This window comes from Scylla paramamosain, chromosome 24 (assembly GCF_035594125.1).
Source record: "Scylla paramamosain isolate STU-SP2022 chromosome 24, ASM3559412v1, whole genome shotgun sequence".
In the NCBI taxonomy this organism is placed as follows: Eukaryota; Metazoa; Arthropoda; class Malacostraca; order Decapoda; family Portunidae; genus Scylla; species Scylla paramamosain.
The window spans coordinates 9570828-9588327 of NC_087174.1; the positions used below are offsets into that span (position 1 = coordinate 9570828).

The 17500-nt window shown below is 51.6% G+C and overlaps 2 protein-coding genes across 23 annotated transcripts in view; both read right to left on the bottom strand.

Moving 5' to 3' along the window:
* LOC135112709 (MAP7 domain-containing protein 2-like) overlaps positions 1 to 17500 on the bottom strand; it is a 101703-nt gene that overhangs the window by 82193 nt on the left and 2010 nt on the right. For 4 of the 22 annotated variants that reach the window (XM_064027414.1, XM_064027446.1, XM_064027416.1 and 1 more), the window contains exon 1: positions 1756 to 1910. The exons of 1 other annotated variant lie outside the window; for it this stretch is intronic. Coding sequence is in view for 1 of the 21 variants with exons in the window: in XM_064027425.1 (XP_063883495.1) it covers positions 15576 to 15636 (61 nt within the window). In the remaining 20 variants the exon portion in view is untranslated. Of the gene's footprint in view, positions 1 to 1755; positions 2004 to 15575; positions 15652 to 17500 lie in introns of those variants that run through there. 17 more of the 22 variants (XM_064027438.1, XM_064027452.1, XM_064027456.1 and 14 more) reach the window with 12 other exon arrangements.
* On the bottom strand, positions 5439 to 12714 carry LOC135112713 (uncharacterized). The gene is made up of 2 exons (XM_064027463.1): positions 11421 to 12714; positions 5439 to 7066 (listed from the first exon to the last, which is right to left on the bottom strand). The coding sequence occupies exons 1-2, from the start codon at positions 12578 to 12580 to the stop codon at positions 7063 to 7065; spliced, it is 1164 nt and encodes a 387-aa protein (XP_063883533.1). The 5' UTR covers positions 12581 to 12714; the 3' UTR covers positions 5439 to 7062.

Here is a 17500-nt window from a genome sequence, read left to right on the forward strand (position 1 = left end):
GGTTATCCAGCTCCGCCCAGATTTGAGAGTACGGGGCATGAGTGTGTGGGTTGCGTGGGCTGCGTGGGAGCGGGGCAGAGTGGGGGAAGTAAAAGTAAAGAGTGTGGGAGATGAGAAAGAGGTGAGATTAGAAATGAGTGAGAGAGAGAGGTTGATGAACAGGGAGATGGAGAAATGGGGGATAAATAGCTAAAGGAAGAGAAGAAAGGGAGGGGAAACGAACGATGGGAGAAAAATAGACGATAAATAGGTGGCAGAAAAGAGAAAGATGGGATGAAAGGTGGAGGTGGAGAAAAAGATACGTAAACAGTTGGAGGAAAAGGCGAAGGAAGGGAAGAAACGAAAGGAGAGAAACAAGGATGGGAGAGGTGGGAGAAGTGTTGGAAATAGGTGGAAGATAAGGTTAAGATGAACAGATGAAAAAAGGATGGTAAACAATTTAAGGAAGAGAAGGAACAGAGGAAGAGAAACAAGGATGGAAAAGGTGGATGCAAATGAAGGGAAGGGATAAAAGGGTCAGGAAGGCAAGAGAAAGTCCACCACAGATGTACTCCCCTCCACATCCTCCACCATAAAATCCACACACAGCATTCCACCTTACTCTCACCACCACCTGACACCCCCAACCCTCACCACAGCCTCCCCAACACCCGACACCCCCCAACCGTGACTCACTTCAATGACTCACCGCCCCCACCACAAGCACCCTCATCAAAAACCGCCCCCCCACAATATTGTTACACTCACAATCCTTCTTTTAACCTACTTCATCATCCCCCTCACTCTCCCTCACTCTCACACCAGTTGGTCAGCGATTTCAAGGCACGACCCCCACCCCTCCCCTGCACCACCTCGAGACTACCAGGATGAGGCATTTTAACGATCTCTACACTTAATCTCCTTTTCCTGTTCCTCCTCTCAGTTAATCTCTCTTATTCCTATTTTCTTTGTCTTCAATTTATTCTTCTTCTGGTAGTGGTAGTGGTGGTGGTAGTAGACGTAGTAGTAATAGCCGTTGTAGTTGTTGTCTACTTTTCTTCCTCTTCTTCTTCTCCTCCTACAACTTCTAGTAGTAGTAGTAGTAGTAGTAGTAGTAGTAGTAGTAGTAGTAGTAGTAGTAGTAGTAGTAGTAGTAGTAGTAGTAGTAACAGCAACAGCAACAGCAGCAGCAGCAGCAGCAGCAGCACCAGCAGCAGCACCAACAGCAGCAGCAGCAGCACCACCAGCAGCAGCAGCAACAGCAAAAGCAGTTGCAGCAGTAGTCATCGTTGTGTTCTTCCTCCTCTTCTCCTACTCTTCCACACAACACAACACAGCACACGGTAGCAAGACACGTAACTCAGTCCAATACTCGTACGTTCAGACAATTATACCAACACCACCACCATTACCAGCAGTTTCCACCTCCGCCTCCTCCTCCTGCCGACCTCTCTCTCAGCTCCTTCCTCCCCCAACATTCCCACGGCGTCCACTATTAAGGCAGGTGGCGGTGGCTGTGGTGGAAGATGTGGCTGGAGGAGGAGGAGGAGGAGGAGGAGGAGGAGGAGATTGCAAGGGATCGCCCCCAGCAGGAAGGTACGAATCTTCCTGTGAGTCTGGATGTTATCGGAGGAGGAGGAGGAGGAGGAGGAGGAAGGAAAAAACCGTCCCTCCATCAGTTCCATGCGTCACAACTTCCCTCACCTCTCAAACCAATTATTTTTCTCTCTCTTTTATCTCTCTATCTCCCTCTTCCTCTTTCTATCTCTCTCTCACCCTCTCTTTTCACTCCCGCGGCACCAGTAGCACCAGAAGCAACACCAACACCACTGTATCACTTCACAGCACACTCCTGGTGGGGCCGCGACGCCTGGAGCCCCGCGCAGCACAAGACAACACAAGACACAACTCCACACACACTGAGACGGACACACACGCTCCGGCACTCCGCGGCACACTGCTGGCTCTGGCACTTGGCGGAGGCGGCGGCGGCGGCGGCGGGGCGGTGATGCTTGCTGGAACTAGACTAAAGCTGAGAGCGCCCGACCCGCCACCACCACCACTACCACACGACTCACCACCCGCCCGCCCAAACCTCTCTCTCTCTCTCCCATCTCTCAGCCGCCCATCTCACGCCCGCAGCGGTCAGTCTCTCGCCGCCCGCAACACTCGCGTTCCCGCCGTCGTGAGTGTCACCAAGTCCCGTGGTCTAACTGGCGAGGAGTTTACGAGATAATGACTTCCGCTTCAGCCCGATTCACGCCAGGCCGCCGCTTATCACCATGTGACACACACACACACACACACACACACACACACACACACACACACACACACACACACACACACACACACAGAAGGACATGACACGAACTGAGATGGCAGAAGATCAGAGAGAGAGAGAGAGAGAGAGAGAGAGAGAGAGAGAGAGAGAGAGAGAGAGAGAGAGAGAGAGAGAGAGAGAGAGGGTAGGGGCGTAGGACGTGTAGGAGGAAACGGAGGCTGGCGAGAGGCGGCAGAATGGGATCAGCGGGACGAGCATGGGCGTGGTGGGCGTTGAACCTCCACTCACGCCTCCCGCCCACGACTCTCTCTCTCTCTCTCTCTCTCTCTCTCTCTCTCTCTCTCTCTCTCTCTCTCTCTCTCTCTCTCTCTCTACACGCCTCATGTTCCCTCACATCCACGCCCACTAATTTTCGTCCCAGCCACATCCCCCCTTCTCTCTCTCTCTCTCTCTCTCTCTCTCTCTCTCTCTCTCTCTCTCTCTCTCTCTCTCTCTCTCTCTCTCTCTCTCTCTCTCCAGGGTTATGACAGAAAAATAATTACAGAAGGAGATGAGTCGAGATAATACATCATCTCCTGATCCACTCACTCACTCACTCACTCACTCCTCTCACAGGCCCTTCATTCACTCACTCACCCACTCTCTCACAAGCCTTCACTCACTCACTCACTCAGTCATCCACCCGCTCATACAATCTTATAAATCAAACTACCTGAGAGAGAGAGAGAGAGAGAGAGAGAGAGAGAGAGAGAGAGAGAGAGAGAGAGAGAGAGAGAGAGAGAGAGAGAGAGAGAGAGAGAGAGAGAGAGAGAGAGAGAGAGAGATCTTTACACGTATCTGAAGACCCTTGTTGCTATTCCTGACGGGGTGACGCTGACGGAGTGACGTTGAGGCCCCAACATTACGTCTTCTTCAGGTTATTCCCGTCACCTGACACAGTTTTCACCCTTAATACACTTTTGTAGAACACCTGTGCTTTTCTTCTCTATACAGCACGTGGAGGATAATAAGACTTATTGCTTTCATTATCCTACACCTGTGCTTCTCTTCTCTATATAACACAAGGATGATAGGATTTCTTGCTTCTATTATCGTATATCTGTGCTTCCCTTCTTTATGTAAAACGTGGAAGATAACAGGGTTCCTTGTCTATTATCCTATTTCATTTTACTTCATTGTACCTTGTCACTTCTAAACCGGTAAACTCTGTAGCTCCATATTTATTCATATTTTCCTCCTTCCTACGACTTGAGCTGTTTGAAAAGTGGAGTGTATCATACCTATTAACTAAACCTGGAACTAAACCGACCAGTTTCTTTTGATTTATTCTGCAACTTTTTGGTAGCGGCAAGTTAAGAAAGCCTTTCTTTTGCCCCACTTATTTCTTTTTCCCCTATGACCATTTGCCGTGTCACATTAAAAGTACTTGGTCAGTAAAATCGTCTTAAGGTTAGTCAGATAAGCCATACAGTAACTGGCAGAGGGTTAGTGGATAAATAAACGAAGGCGGGGATGTTTTCTGAATCTTGTACGGCCGCTGACTGTGAAACGCTGCAAGAAATGAGGCCGCCTTTCGCAATATTTAAAGCTTAGGAGGCCAAGAAAGGTGTGCGGGGAGATTGTTTTTCTCCCCTTGACTGCTCGTATAAATTCAGCTTTACTCTCTCTCTCTCTCTCTCTCTCTCTCTCTCTCTCTCTCTCTCTCTCTCTCTCTCTCTCTCTCTCTCTCTCTCTCTTTAAAAAGCACCAGGTAATGAGGGGAAAGTTATTTACCTGAGTGCATCGAGCGCCTACCTGCTTAGTGCACAACTTAGGGAGCAGGAGTTGGGCGCACCTGGCGGACTGAGCAGGCAAGGGGCTAATTGCTAAGTGCCCAGTAAGTAAGAGCCAGCACAGTTTAACTAGTAAGACGCGAGAGGAGTAAGAACTGAGAGCATCTGATAGGCATAATAGGCAAGGAGTTAATACACTAATTAGTAAAACCACAGGTAAGTCAAAACAGGTAACTAGTATGAAGCAGGAGAACCATAATTAAGAGTTCAGCTAAGGAACTAATTTGTAAGAGAGAAAGATAAATACAGGTAACTAGCAAGAACCACAGTGAGTACGAGTCTTTATAGTGTTCAGGTAAGAGGTGAGTGGGTAAGAGTTGTGAGAATGTTAAGGTCAGCAAGAGTTAAGAGTCACGTAGTGGGTAGTGGCACTAGTTACGTGGGACACCTGTGGGTCAGTGTAGGTCAAGGAAGTGCGTGGGTGAGAATGAAAGACGAGAGAGGAGAGGAGAGGGGAGGGTAGGGGAGAGGAGAGGCTGGGTGGGTAGGTCGTCAGGCAGCATCGCTAATAAGGCAGGAGAGAACGGCCTCCCCATAAAAGGTAGCTCCCCTGACACCCCTGATAACCTCCCCCAGGCCACCTAGACGATAACAAGGCTCCTGTCCCCCACTGGTCCCTCCCCCCAGGCTTGAAGCACCCACCAACACACGAACACCCCACGAGCATCCAGTACCTTCATCCACTCCACCACAACACAATTCACTTCTATTCGTAGTCAATTCAATCTAAACCTACTGGCTCTCTCTCTCTCTCTCTCTCTCTCTCTCTCTCTCTCTCTCTCTCTCTCTCTCTCTCTCTCTCTCTCTCTCTCTCTCTCTATAGCTATTTTTCATCCTTTCAGCCCCCCCATTTCCCTAATAATAGACCTGTACTTTCCCTAACCCTTCCTTTACTCCATACTCCTCTCTCTCTCTCTCTCTCTCTCTCTCTCTCTCTCTCTCTCTCTCTCTCTCTCTCTCTCTCTCTCTCTCTCTCTCTCTCTCTCTCTCTCTCTCTCTCTCTCTCCTCTCGCTTCTCTCGCTCCCATTCTTCCCTCAACACGTGGAATCTCAATACGGAGGAGATAAATAAACATGTAAACTTTGGAATTTCATTAAGGATTTTTCGTTTGATAGATTACAGAGATAAAAGAGTCGCGCTCCAACTTTCCTGACACAGCAATATCCCGCCAGCCAGCCCGTGTGTGTGTGTGTGTGTGTGTGTGTGTGTGTGTGTGTGTGTGTGTGTGTGTGTGTGTGTGTGTGTGTGTGTGTGTGTGTGTGTTTGCCGTGACCTCTTAAGTGGAACAATGAGGCGGAGATAATGAGGCTTGACTATTACTTCCACTCTCTCTCTCTCTCTCTCTCTCTCTCTCTCTCTCTCTCTCTCTCTCTCTCTCTCTCTCTCTCTCTCTCTCTCTCTCTCTCTCTCTCTCTCTCTCTCCACTTTTCTTCCACCTTTTAATTCCTTCTACCCCCTTCCTCGTCTACCCCCGTCACCTCCTCCTCTCCCCCCCTTCCTCCACATTCTCCCCTCCACCCCTCCCGCCGCGCCTCCTCAGTGCCAGTGTCAAGGAGGTGAAGCAGAAGAAGCACTTAGAGACAAGGTCGAACTCATCTTGTTTGTTGTTGTTGTTGTTGTTGTTGTTGTTGTTATTGGTATTCTTGTCCTTACTTTTGTTTCTCTTTTTCTTCCTCCTCCTTTTCTTCTTTTCCTCTTCTGCTTCGTATTTTTCTTCTTGTTTGTATTAGTCTTTTTTCCTTTCTTGCTTCTTCCTCTTTTATCTTCTCATCATTGCTATGCTTCTTATTTTTCGTTGCTCAGGCGGGATTTAAGTCACGTATCACACACACACACACACACACAGACACACACACACACACACACACACACACACACACACACACACACACACACACACACACACACACACAAACTCATTTCTCATAACTTTTGCCTATTGTTCTGAAACTCTAAAACTCTCCCAGCATGTTCTCTCTTATCTCACTCTCCATCACATCAAGCGTCTGGTCACGACCGTGTGTGTGTGTGTGTGTGTGTGTGTGTGTGTGTGTGTGTGTGTGTGTGTGTGTGTGTGTGTGTGTGTGTGTGTGGTAATAGCCCCATGAGATACAACCATCAGCCCATCATATGTACAGAAAAAAAAAAATAAATAAATAATGAAAAAAAAAAACAAAAAAAAAACATATACTGTTCATAGTGTTGGTAATGAGTTTTGCAGCCCGGAGCCAACAGCAGTCAAACGCAGGTGATGGATGACCTTGCCTAATTACACCTGGTTAATGGTTATATAAAGTGCAGTAATTCAGGTACGGTGAACAAATCATATTGGGAATCATAAGCTGGGAAAAATTGCAGTGGTGGTGGTGGTGGTGGTGGTGGTGGTGGTGGTGGTAGAAGTAAATACCATGATTATTAAGAAAAATAGTTATAATAATGATAATAGTGTACAAGCATTGGTGACAGCGAGGATAGTAATACTTATGGTCAGTAGTAGTAGTAGTAGTAGTAGTAGTAGTAGTAGTAGTAGTAGTAGTAGTAGTAGTAGTAGTAGTAGTAGTAGTAGTAGTAGTAGTAGTAGTAGTTGAAGTAGTAGCAGCAGTAGTGGTTCCTCCCCTCGTCCAGTCTTCCAGCAATAAAGTGAGGGAGTTATGGGATAATTTCACCAACATTTCCCTGTGGTGATAGACAACGCCGAGCAGCTAACATCACCAGAGTCGCCACCTCTGATGCTGTGTAACGGGAGTTTCTACACCACCACCACTACCACTAACATACACTACTTATACAATTCACACTTTCCTCTCAAAATTCTTAAACTAATGGGAAAAAAATCGTAGTCACACATCAAGTCCTCCTCCTTCTCCTCCTCTTTCTACCACTGCTGTCACACTTATACTCACCCACCACCACGTCGTCATCACGTCATCACAGGTGAGTTAGAGCAACAGGGGAGGGACACAAGCTTACCTGCAATAAAAGACATCATTATAATTAAGGCGTTACCTTCTACCACTCACCTCCACTCCTCACTATCTTCATCCCTTCATCCAACCGTCACCCTCCACCTGATCTTCATCTTTCTACCATTTAGCTTCATTCCTCCATCATCCCATCTTCACCCATCCGTTACCCACTTTCATCCTATCATACTTCCACCGTTTAGCCTCACCACCTGATACAAATAAGAAAGAAAATATAGCCATTATGATAAAAATGCAACACAAAATGACAAAGGGAAGAAAATAAAAACGGCATTCAGAACACGAAACAGCACAGCCAACACCTGCACTTAATCAAACACCTGGCTTTTAATTAAAGCGCGCACACACACACACACACACACACACACACACACACACACACACACACACACACACACACACACACACACACACACTAAGCAACAGTCCTCTATTCCTCGTCTACCCCGTCACCTCCTCCTTCCCCCTCCCAACCCGCATTTCCGTTTATTTCATTCTTCTTTATTTCTTTATTTTTTATGCTTCCTCTCCTTGGCCAGACTCCAGTTAGGAATTAAAGAAAAAAAGCTGACCAAAAGGCGTCCTATCAACCACCACCCCACGAAGGTCAGCTCCTGATGGGGGAAGTAATTCAGGTGACCAAAGACGCTCCTCACCGCTCCATCACTATCCTGTTCCCACTTTCTTCCCTCCCTCCCTTCACTTTTCTCCCTTCTTTCAATCCATTCTCCATTCCCTCTTTTTTCATCTCTAAGTCTTTTTTTTTCTTTCGTTTTCTATGTTCTCTTTCTTTCCTTCATTCTGCTTTCCCCATCCTCTTCTTCCCCTCTCTCTCCCTTCTCTCAATTCATTCTCTATTTCCTCTCGTTTTTTATCTTTTCATCTTTCCTAAGTCCTTTTTTTCGCTTTCTATGTTCGCTTTCTTTTCTTCATTTTAATCTCTCCCCATCATCTTCTTCCCTCTCTCCCTTTACTCAATTTGTTCTCAATCCTCTCTTTCTTTTTTTCGTCCCTTTACTAAGTCCATTTTTTCTTTTCCTTCCTATTTTTTTCCTTTTTCCCTCTCTTACTTTCCATCTTCACGTTCCTCTTCCCAATTTTTTTTCTTTCTTTTCTTCATTCATCTCTTCTCTCTTAATCCGTTCTCCATCCTCGTTCTCCTTCTTACATTCCTTTCGTAAGTGCCTTATTCTTTCGCTTCCTATATTCTCTCTCTCTCTCCTTCTCTTATTTCTTTTACTTTCACTTTCCTCTCTCTTTTTATCCTCTTCTTCCTTCCTTCCATTCACTTTCCTCCCTTCTTTCAATCCATTTTTCATCCTCTCTCTCCCTCTCTCTCTCTTACCTCCCTTTCCTCAGTTTATTTATCGTCTCCTCTACTATTCTTTCTCTCTTACTTTCCTCTCTTCCCATGTTCCTCTTTCCTCCCCTTCATCTCCCTTTTTCAATCCATTATTCTTACTTTTCCCTCTTTGTTTCCTTTCCTCAGTTCATTTTCTGTCCCCACAAATCCTTTTCCTCTCTTTCCCCTCACTTTCCTCCCTCTGTCCACTTTGTCCCTCTCCCTCACTCTCCCTCATCTTCCCAACCCCACCACATTCACTTATTCCACTCTGCATCTCCTCTTCCTTTTCCTTCCCTTTCCCTTGTTTCCCTCCCTCATCGTCCACATTCACTTCCCTCCCTCCCTCCCTCCACTTCTCTCCCTTCCGTCATGCTGGATTAGCAAAAGTGATGGTGACGCAGGGAGAGTAATGAAGTGAGTCTCGCCTCTCCCTCCCTCCCTCTCTCCCTGTTATGCCTTCATTAACCAATTACCTTGAGACTTACGGTAACTCTTCCTCTTCCTCATCCTCCTTCTCCTCCTATAGTTTTACCAAGGAAGAGTAAAGATAGGGAAGAAAGAAGGAGAGTGAAAGAAAACACATAAAAGAAGGATGGAAGGATGGAAGAAGGGAAGGACAAGGAAAAAAAATATGGAAGGAGAGGAGGAGGAGGAGGAGGAGGAGGAGGAGGAGGAGGAGGAGGAGGAGGAGGAGGAGGAGGAGGAGGAAAGACAAAGGATACGGAAGGAAATGGAGGAGGAGGAGACTAGATGTTGAAGGGAAGGATATGAAGGAGGGAGGGAGGTAACAGAGTGGATGGAGGGAGGGAGGATGGACTTAAGAAAATATGATACAAATAAGAACAAAAATATAAACCACAACTCAGATGAGAGGAGACTGGAGGGGGGTGGAGAAGAGGGAGAGGGGAGAAGAAGGGGGAGAGGGGGGAAATGCGGGGAGGATTATACAGGGTGAAGACTAACGAAGGAGATTAGGTGGAGGAGGAGAGTGGAGGAAGTGGGAGAGGGGACTGGGAGGCAAGGAAAAGGGGAGGGGAGATAAAATAGGGGTTGATGGAAGAGGGAGGATAAACGAGAGCGGGAAGCGAAATGGAGGAAGGAGGAAGAGGAAGAGGAGGGGTATCATGAGAAGGGAGGGAGGGAAAGTGGTGCAGCTGGAGGGAAGGTAGGCATGGAGTGGGGGGGGAGAGAGAGAGAGAGAGAGAGAGAGAGAGAGAGAGAGAGAGAGAGAGAGAGAGAGAGAGAGAGAGAGAGAGAGAGAGAGAGAGAGAGAGAGAGAGAGAGAGAGAGAGAGAAGAGGTCGTGGTGTCATGTTATAACGTGTTCTCCTCAACAGCTGTCCTTTCACTTCACTTCACCACCACCGCCACCACCACTATCACCACCATAAAGAGTCCCAAGCCTTCTCCCTCACCAGGAAGAAATTAACTCGTTAAAAGAGCTGCTACCATCACCACCACCACCACCACCACCACCACCACCACCACCACCATCATTAGCAAAACTCCCATTATCCACCGCCTTCATCATTACGGGAAGAAATTAATAAAGAAAAAGAGCTCTCATCATCATCATCATCATCACCACCGCCACCGCCGCCGCCGCCACCACCAGCACCACCGTCGCCGCCTCCTTCACCGCCGTCGGGCAGCAGGCGAGACTGGCAACAATTTACGACTTGTGAGGGACGAAGGCGCCAGGGCGGGACGGCTTCTTTCAGGGGAATTTGCCTCGCTATTACAAATATAACGATTAATCTAATGGCGGGGCGTGGGGGAGAAGAGAAGGAGCGGTGGGGGGTGGGGAGAAGGGTGGGGGAGTTGGGGAGAAGGCAATGGCAGGGGATTGAAAATGAAGGTTAATCTTTCGACCTTTTGAGAAAACTCCTGCTGGTGGCGGCGGCGGCGGTGGCTGCTGGCGAGGTGCCCGCCGCCAGCATGGAGCCAGCTAGTCCTCCTCCTCCTCCTTCTACTACCCCCCCCCCCTTCCACTTCCACAATACAAGTATATCTTCCAGGTCTCCTTCCTCCTCCTCTTCCTCTGACCTAACCAAGCATCTCTTCCTTTCCTTTCTCACTCCTTTCCCCAGTCCCTCCCCTCACTGGCATGCCACCCTCCGCCTCATGACAGACAAACCAAGATGTGGCAACTCAAAAGTTTAATAGAAATACCGTAACAAAGACGTCGGCAGGACTGATGTCCACTCAAGTTGGCAGTCAGTGCCCGGAAGCAGCGGCGCGGGAAACACTAAGAGTACAGTAGCTACATGATCCAGAGACACTTCCTTACACAAAGACAATGGACGAGGTAGGGCTGCCATTCATGTGACTTTTACTTCAGAAGCGTCCTCACCTGACCCGCTTCTTACGACACCTCTCATCACCACGCACCACACCTGTCTTCCCGCACGAATCGCCTCGCTGTCAATTCGTCGTCGCTACCTGCCACTCTTTGTTATTCAGTCCTCAGCGACATCCCCGCCCGACCCGCTGGCCCTTCACTATGTAACGCTTGTCCTCCACCCTCTGACCTTTGTTAAGAAAACCCCAATTCATCTCATATCTCATTCACACACACACACACACACACACACACACACACACACACACACACACACAGTTGACATCTAAAGACTAAGGGCATAATGCCGCTTACTACATGAATCCATTGTGTTTCGCCTTCTTCACAAAGGTGCGCGACTCAACATAGAACATAAACGCCCACTCACCGCCCCGCCCCCACCTCACACCCCTCCAAGGCACGACGTGACCTTCCAACTTCATGTAATACTCAGAGCGCCTCCTAGGGAACGGCCACCTCCCGGCAGCACAGGTCTGCGGTGGAGGCTGGAGCGGAGCACCGCCCTCTCAATGCACTGCTGCGGGAGAGTGGGGGGAGGGACGACACGAGCCACAGCACTGCCTGGCTGACTCACGGCTGTGGCGCAGCGCCCCCAACCCCAACCGCCGCCGCTAGCAGGGAGCCAGCCACTCACCGTCGCGCTGGTCGAAGTAGTCCCACTCCATGGAGGTATCGCTCTGGTTGTCGTCCAGCTGGTCTACGGCCACTTGCAGCCGCAACACCACACTCGTGCTGCCCGCCCCCGCCTCGCCCCTTTCCGTCCAGCAGGTGGCTCTGGCTCAGCTCGCGGCACAGGGGCGTGAGGGCTTCCTTCAGGTGCTGATGGTGCTTGAAGGGAAGCTCCACCACGTCGCCCTCCACCTCCACCTGAGCCACGGCATGCTCCAGGTGGAGGTGGTGGAGGTGCGAGGGCTCAGAGGTGGTCTGGTTCCAGTGGCTGGCAGACACGCCCTTGGAACACATCTGGTCGTCGCTGCTCGAGTCCAAATCAACAACGGAGAGCGTGGCTCCCGCCCGGGACGATCTGCGGCTGTGGCTGAGGGCCAGCGGGAAGGGATCGTCCCCAAGCAGGTCCTGGCAGCTGTAGCTGTAGATGTGGCGGCGACGCGGGGAGCCCAGTAGGTCCAGGGAGGAGGGTCGCTTGGGGCCTAGCGACTCCGAGCCTGTGTTGGTGGAGGACAGCTTGTGTAGCTCAGCGGCCACCTCGGAGGTGCTGTCCCGCAGGCACTCCCTCACCTGGCGGCTCACCTCGCTGGCCACTATCTCCGGCAGGCGATGGAGGCTGTCGGCCAGCGAGTGCTGGATGGCCTCTCTGAGAAAGGCCGAGGAGAAGGGAGGTGAAGGCCCTCGAGGTAAAATGTCAGGGCCTGCCCCGGGCTCGGTGCTCTCGTCAGTGGAGAAGTAAGCGGAGTCCCTGTGGCAGTCATGCCTGTAAGCAGCGATGGAGGGGCTGCGGCGCCCCGAGTGCTGCTCCAATTGGAAGTCATGTCCAAAAAATACATTGTGATGTTCAGAGGCGTCTTCAGAGGAGCCAGCCGGTCCCGGCGGCCTCGGTGGGACTCTGGATGGTGGGCGTGAGGGAGTACACGTCCCTGAAGGGTGTAGTATAGGAGGGCGTGTGGTACGGCCCGGGGGAGGAGGCGTAGGGTTGGGCGTAAATGGGAGACACTCTGCCGGAGCCGCGGCTGCTGCTTTCCAGCATCTCGTGTGACATCTTCGAAGGGTCTCGAGGGATGGAGATGAAAAGCGGCGCCTCGCGCTGACCGTTCCTCCTGAGGGCAATATTTCGAGCATTTTCTACCTCGTGTCTGGAATGATGAGTGATGCCCGGCGAGCTCACGTGTAAGGCGTGAGTGCGGGGCGATGAGGGTTCCTGCAGCACCACCCTGGGCACCGGACTGAGGCACGGTGGGGGACGTGGAGGCAGCGGCGGCCGCAGCGAGAGGGCAGAGCGGGGAGACGGTGATTGCGGTGGGCGCGGCGGCAGTGGGGAAGCAGGAGGGCGAGGGGACAGCTGCGACGGCACCCGCTGCCTGGGGCGATGGAGCAGGATGGGGGGCGCCATGGCGGGTTGCACGAGAGGGGAGCAAGGCAGCGAACGGAAGCCGCGACACCTGCGAGGATAAGGAGAGTCTTGGCGCCCCTGACTCTTGCAGCTCTCCCTGTCGCTCACAGTCATGTCCTCCGGGAGGGTGAGGAGGGTGCTCGCCTGCACGCCACCGTGCCCTTCGCGATGCCGCGGCCACGTGACCACATCCTTCCGTTCCGGAGATTCCGAGTCTTCGCTGGTGGGGTCGTTGAGCGGTGCGGCAATGCATATCCGCGGCTCCTCATAAATGTGTTCCTCGGGGCTTAGATCAGGACACCAGGGAGAGGAGCGAGTGGGCGTATCGGACCCCGGGGACTCCTCACGGGACAAGTCACTGGACGAGGCGTTGCGGGAAGACTCTCGCGAGGAGTCGACAGAGGCGGGGTTATTGCGATGGTGTCTGGTGGGGCTGGGGGAGGCGCCGTCCTCGGGCCCCAGGTCCCCACACCACGCAGAGGGAGTTGTGATCCGGCTGGCTGGGTCTGCGCTCCTCCAGGCGGGAGTCCAGCGAGTGGCCGAACCTGTTCAGCAGCTGGTCGGTCTCAGGAAGCTCGTGGGTGCCGCTCAGGTAGTAGGTGGGCACGAACTTCTTGTTGAGGCGCATCGTCATGGACACAGCTTTGAAGGACTTCAGCAGGAAGTTTGAGGCGCGGCGGGCGATGCCAGGGCGGGGTGAGGGTGAGGCCGGCGGACTGCCTTCGTCCTGGCTGGCCGTCAGACTCTCTGCGTCGCTAGTGGAGCTGTGGTGGCGGCGGCCTCGCCAGTGGCGTCGCTGACGAAGGTAAGCGGCGAACTCTGCGGATTCATCGTCAGTGTCCGTCGTGACCGTCTTGGGAACGCGGCGCGGGGTGGGGTGGCGGCAGGCCCCCGCCCTCTCGGTTACGTCCTCGGCTCCTTGGCTGACCTGTTGGCTTTCTTTTCCTCCAAGATCTTAGCCACCGCCCTCCTTGATTACGTCGCTGCGGCGACGCCGCTCTCCACACCGGAGGGAGACCCCCTCCACCTCCCCGTCAGTTACCGGCCTAGAATCTACGTGGGAGGAAGCCTGCAGGGTGAGAGTGCGGCGGTGCGGTAGGGTGGGCACGGGGCTCGGGGGCTCAGACTCATCCCAGGAGCCGCTGTTCACCAAGGAGCGAGGAAGTTCCTGGCTGTTGGTGCGTTCCTGAGGGGTGAGTGGTCGAGGCTGCGGCGGCGACCAGTGGCCGCTGGAGCGCCACTTGGCCGGCGTCCTGCGCCGTGGCCCTTGTGGGAGAGGAGACTCCTCAGGAAGCACACCACCACACACACCGTCTACTTCACCACTAGAGTCACCCTCACGGGCCTCGTCCCTCGCTCGCCCTCCAAAGATATTAAGAAACCCGAGCCTGGGCATCGCGCCCCACACCCTTTTGGCCGGGTGGCACACGACCCCTGACACAGATCGCTGCACGCCACCACAAGGCCGCGCCGGACCCTGTCCAGTGCGCGGGTGTAGAGGCAGGAGGGGAGGGTGGTGGGCAGCGAGGGTTGTTCCTTCTTCTGTCGGACAGCTGGAGACACAAAGGGCGGTGCGCGTCACATCCACGTCCCCTCAATACTAACACTCGTCCCGTCGAGTGAGTGGCGACAGTTCTGCGGTTAAATCCTCACGAAACCCCAGCCGAGGTATCAGGCTTCCCGACCTTCCCCCGCCATACCGGTCTTTCCCAAAACATTTCGTCCCCCTTCAGTGTTTCATTCGCAGGACTCGATGGGCCTGGGCGGAGCGGCGACAGCTGACGAGGCACATTTAAGCCCGGCATGAAGGGCTGCTGTGGGGCGCGAAGGGCGGCGAGGGCTGTGGGGCTCGCCGGCAGGTGAGGACTGCGAGGTGCTGGCACAGGTAACAAGAGCTTCCCGCTTAACCCGCTGCGCAGCCTGCTGCACGTTCAGCTCTCTCTCTCTCTCTCTCTCTCTCTCTCTCTCTCTCTCTCTCTCTCTCTCTCTCTCTCTCTCTCTCTCTCTCTCTCTCTCTCTCTCTCTCTCAACACAAGTATCATAAAACCCATAAAACATGACAGACCATCTCAAAATGAGCGACAAGTACCACCACCCATCTTCTGACGGCGTCTTCTCTTCTCCTCCATAATCAACAACGTAAAAAAAAAGGTATTATACGATGAGTTTCATGCCCCCGCCTCTATCCTTCTTTCTCGAGGACTGTGTGTGTGTGTGTGTGTGTGTGTGTGTGTGTGTGTGTGTGTGTGTGTGTGTGTGTGTGTGTGTGTGTGTGTGTGTGTGTGTGTGTGTGTGTGTGTGTGTGTGTGTGTGTGTGTGTGTGTGTGTGTGTGTGTGTGTGTGTGTGTGTGTGTGTGTGTGTGTGTGTGCAGTATACTTAGAAAAATATCGAAGAGGAAAAATAACGGGAAAGAGGAGGATGATATGGGGGATGAGGAGGGTAAAAACTGAGTAGAAAGAAGGCACGTACGACTCGTATCACAGGAGCAGAGTTGAGTTGCAGCGCAGCGATGAGGAGCAGAGGTATGCTGCACTCATGCTGTGGGTGAGAGGCAGACAGGGAGGGGCATGGAAGGGGACATGGAAGGGAAGCTGAGGATGGAAAAAGGCGTTTTAAAGAATGAAGGGGGGGATAGAAGAACGGATAAGGGTGAGTCAAGGGGGAAAGTAAGGTAAGGGGAAAGATGAGTTGGTGATGGGATTCCTCGGGCGCTGTTCCCTTACCTGAAGAGCGCCATAGGGGAAGGAAGAGGGCGGCGTGGGCAGCGTACCACAGCAGCACCATGCACGCACAGACAGCGGCGAGGGGCGGGCAGCATGGCGTGGCGTCATGGTGCGGGCGTGTGTGGGTGCGTCGTGGCCCTCACCACCCTCCTTCCCACCCTCGAAAACAGGGGCGGATCGGGTGGCGCCCCAAGGACAGGTTTGCAGGGGAACTCGTCACCAAGGAGCCAGAGTGACCACCGATATCTGGGGGAGTCCTCACCTACTCCGCCCCCGGCCCCGCCCAAGCACCCACCGACCCCTTACACCCGCCCCTTCCCGCCCCAATCTCACGCCTGCAAGGTCACCTCTAGCACGTGAAAGGCGCACACACACACACACACACACACACACACACACACACACACACACACACACACACACACACACACACACACACACACACACATCTGGGCCCTCTCTTCTCATTGGCAGTCATAACTTACACACACAAATACCACCACTTCCTTCACACACACACACACACACACCACACACACACACACACACACACACACACACACACACACACACACACACACACACACAGACAGACACACACACACACATACACACACACAAGGTGAACCCATCAACCAAACGATCAGGGACACCCACACTGAGATCCGGAAGGATATATTAGAGAGAGAGAGAGAGAGAGAGAGAGAGAGAGAGAGAGAGAGAGAGAGAGAGAGAGAGAGAGAGAGAGAAGGAGAGAGAGAGAGAGAGAGAGAGAGAGAGAGAGAGAGAGAGAGAGAGAGAGAGAGAGAGAGAGAGAGAGAGAGAGAGAGAGAGAGAGAGAGAGAGAGAGAGAAAATCCAACCGAGATAAAATTGTGGTACTAAAAAGTGTAAAAGAAATTTTGTATTACTCTTTGCTTCTCTTGTTTCTTTTTTAATGTGGCGTTTTAAGCAGGACTTTAGCTCATATTTCTGCCTTTCCTGCCTTTCCTGACACAAATAAGTACTGTTGTGTTACTTATACTGTGAGTGCCCTGTCCTTACCCACACCTCTGAGGGACTGCTGCGTGTACACCTGACAGACCCTTGCAGCTTCCCTAATTATTATCCTATGTTCCTCCCATTTTTTTCAAGAGCTGACAGTTACTCACTCCAGCCCCAATCTTGCCTAGTCCTCTCCTTGCCCCCTCCTCTATCTGAAGCAGCCACTAATTGCCCTGTATCTTCACTTGTTTGAATTATCTTATTGTACCTCCTCTTATCACGACAGCAATCAAGTCCCGTTCTAAATCTCTGTTCAGTAATTACAGTTTTATTCCCATCTATTATTACTTGAAAGCAACGTCAACCCATCATCTCTTTTATGTTTATAGTTTTATTATTAACTGCCATTACGTCAAAACATAACATTCACCTATCTCACTTCAATATCCACAGTTCTATTCTTGTCTATCATTCATTCAAGGCAACACAGTCATCTATCCTCTCACTTTAATATTTGCACTTCTATTCTTACCCATCATTACTTTATAGCAACATCAATCCATCACCTCACTTCAATATTTACTGTTTTATTCCTATACATCATTTATCATATCAGATCAATGAAGTCAATCCGTCTGTCAGTGGATGCAGTTTAACTCAACCCTACTTACCCCATCCAGCTCAGCACGCCCCACCTCCCCAGCCCACCCAAGCCCAGCCCAGCCCAGACCAAGCAGTAACTCAGGTGGGCAAGGAGTCAGGTGAAGTGGTGTTTTCTTCTTTTTTTAGCTTGTCAATCACCACAAGACACCACCCTAGTAACACAGCAGGTGACGGGCAGGTAGGCAAGAACAGGTGAGTGACCACTACCCCCTCCCTCTCCCTCCCTTCACCCTCCATCTAGACACTCACTCCCACTCTCACTCCCCCTGACAAACAAGA

Bases quoted from the DNA above. Each gene is read 5' to 3' on its own strand.
- LOC135112713 (XM_064027463.1), bottom strand. From the start codon at position 12,580: ATGCTCGAAATATTGCCCTCAGGAGGAACGGTCAGCGCGAGGCGCCGC.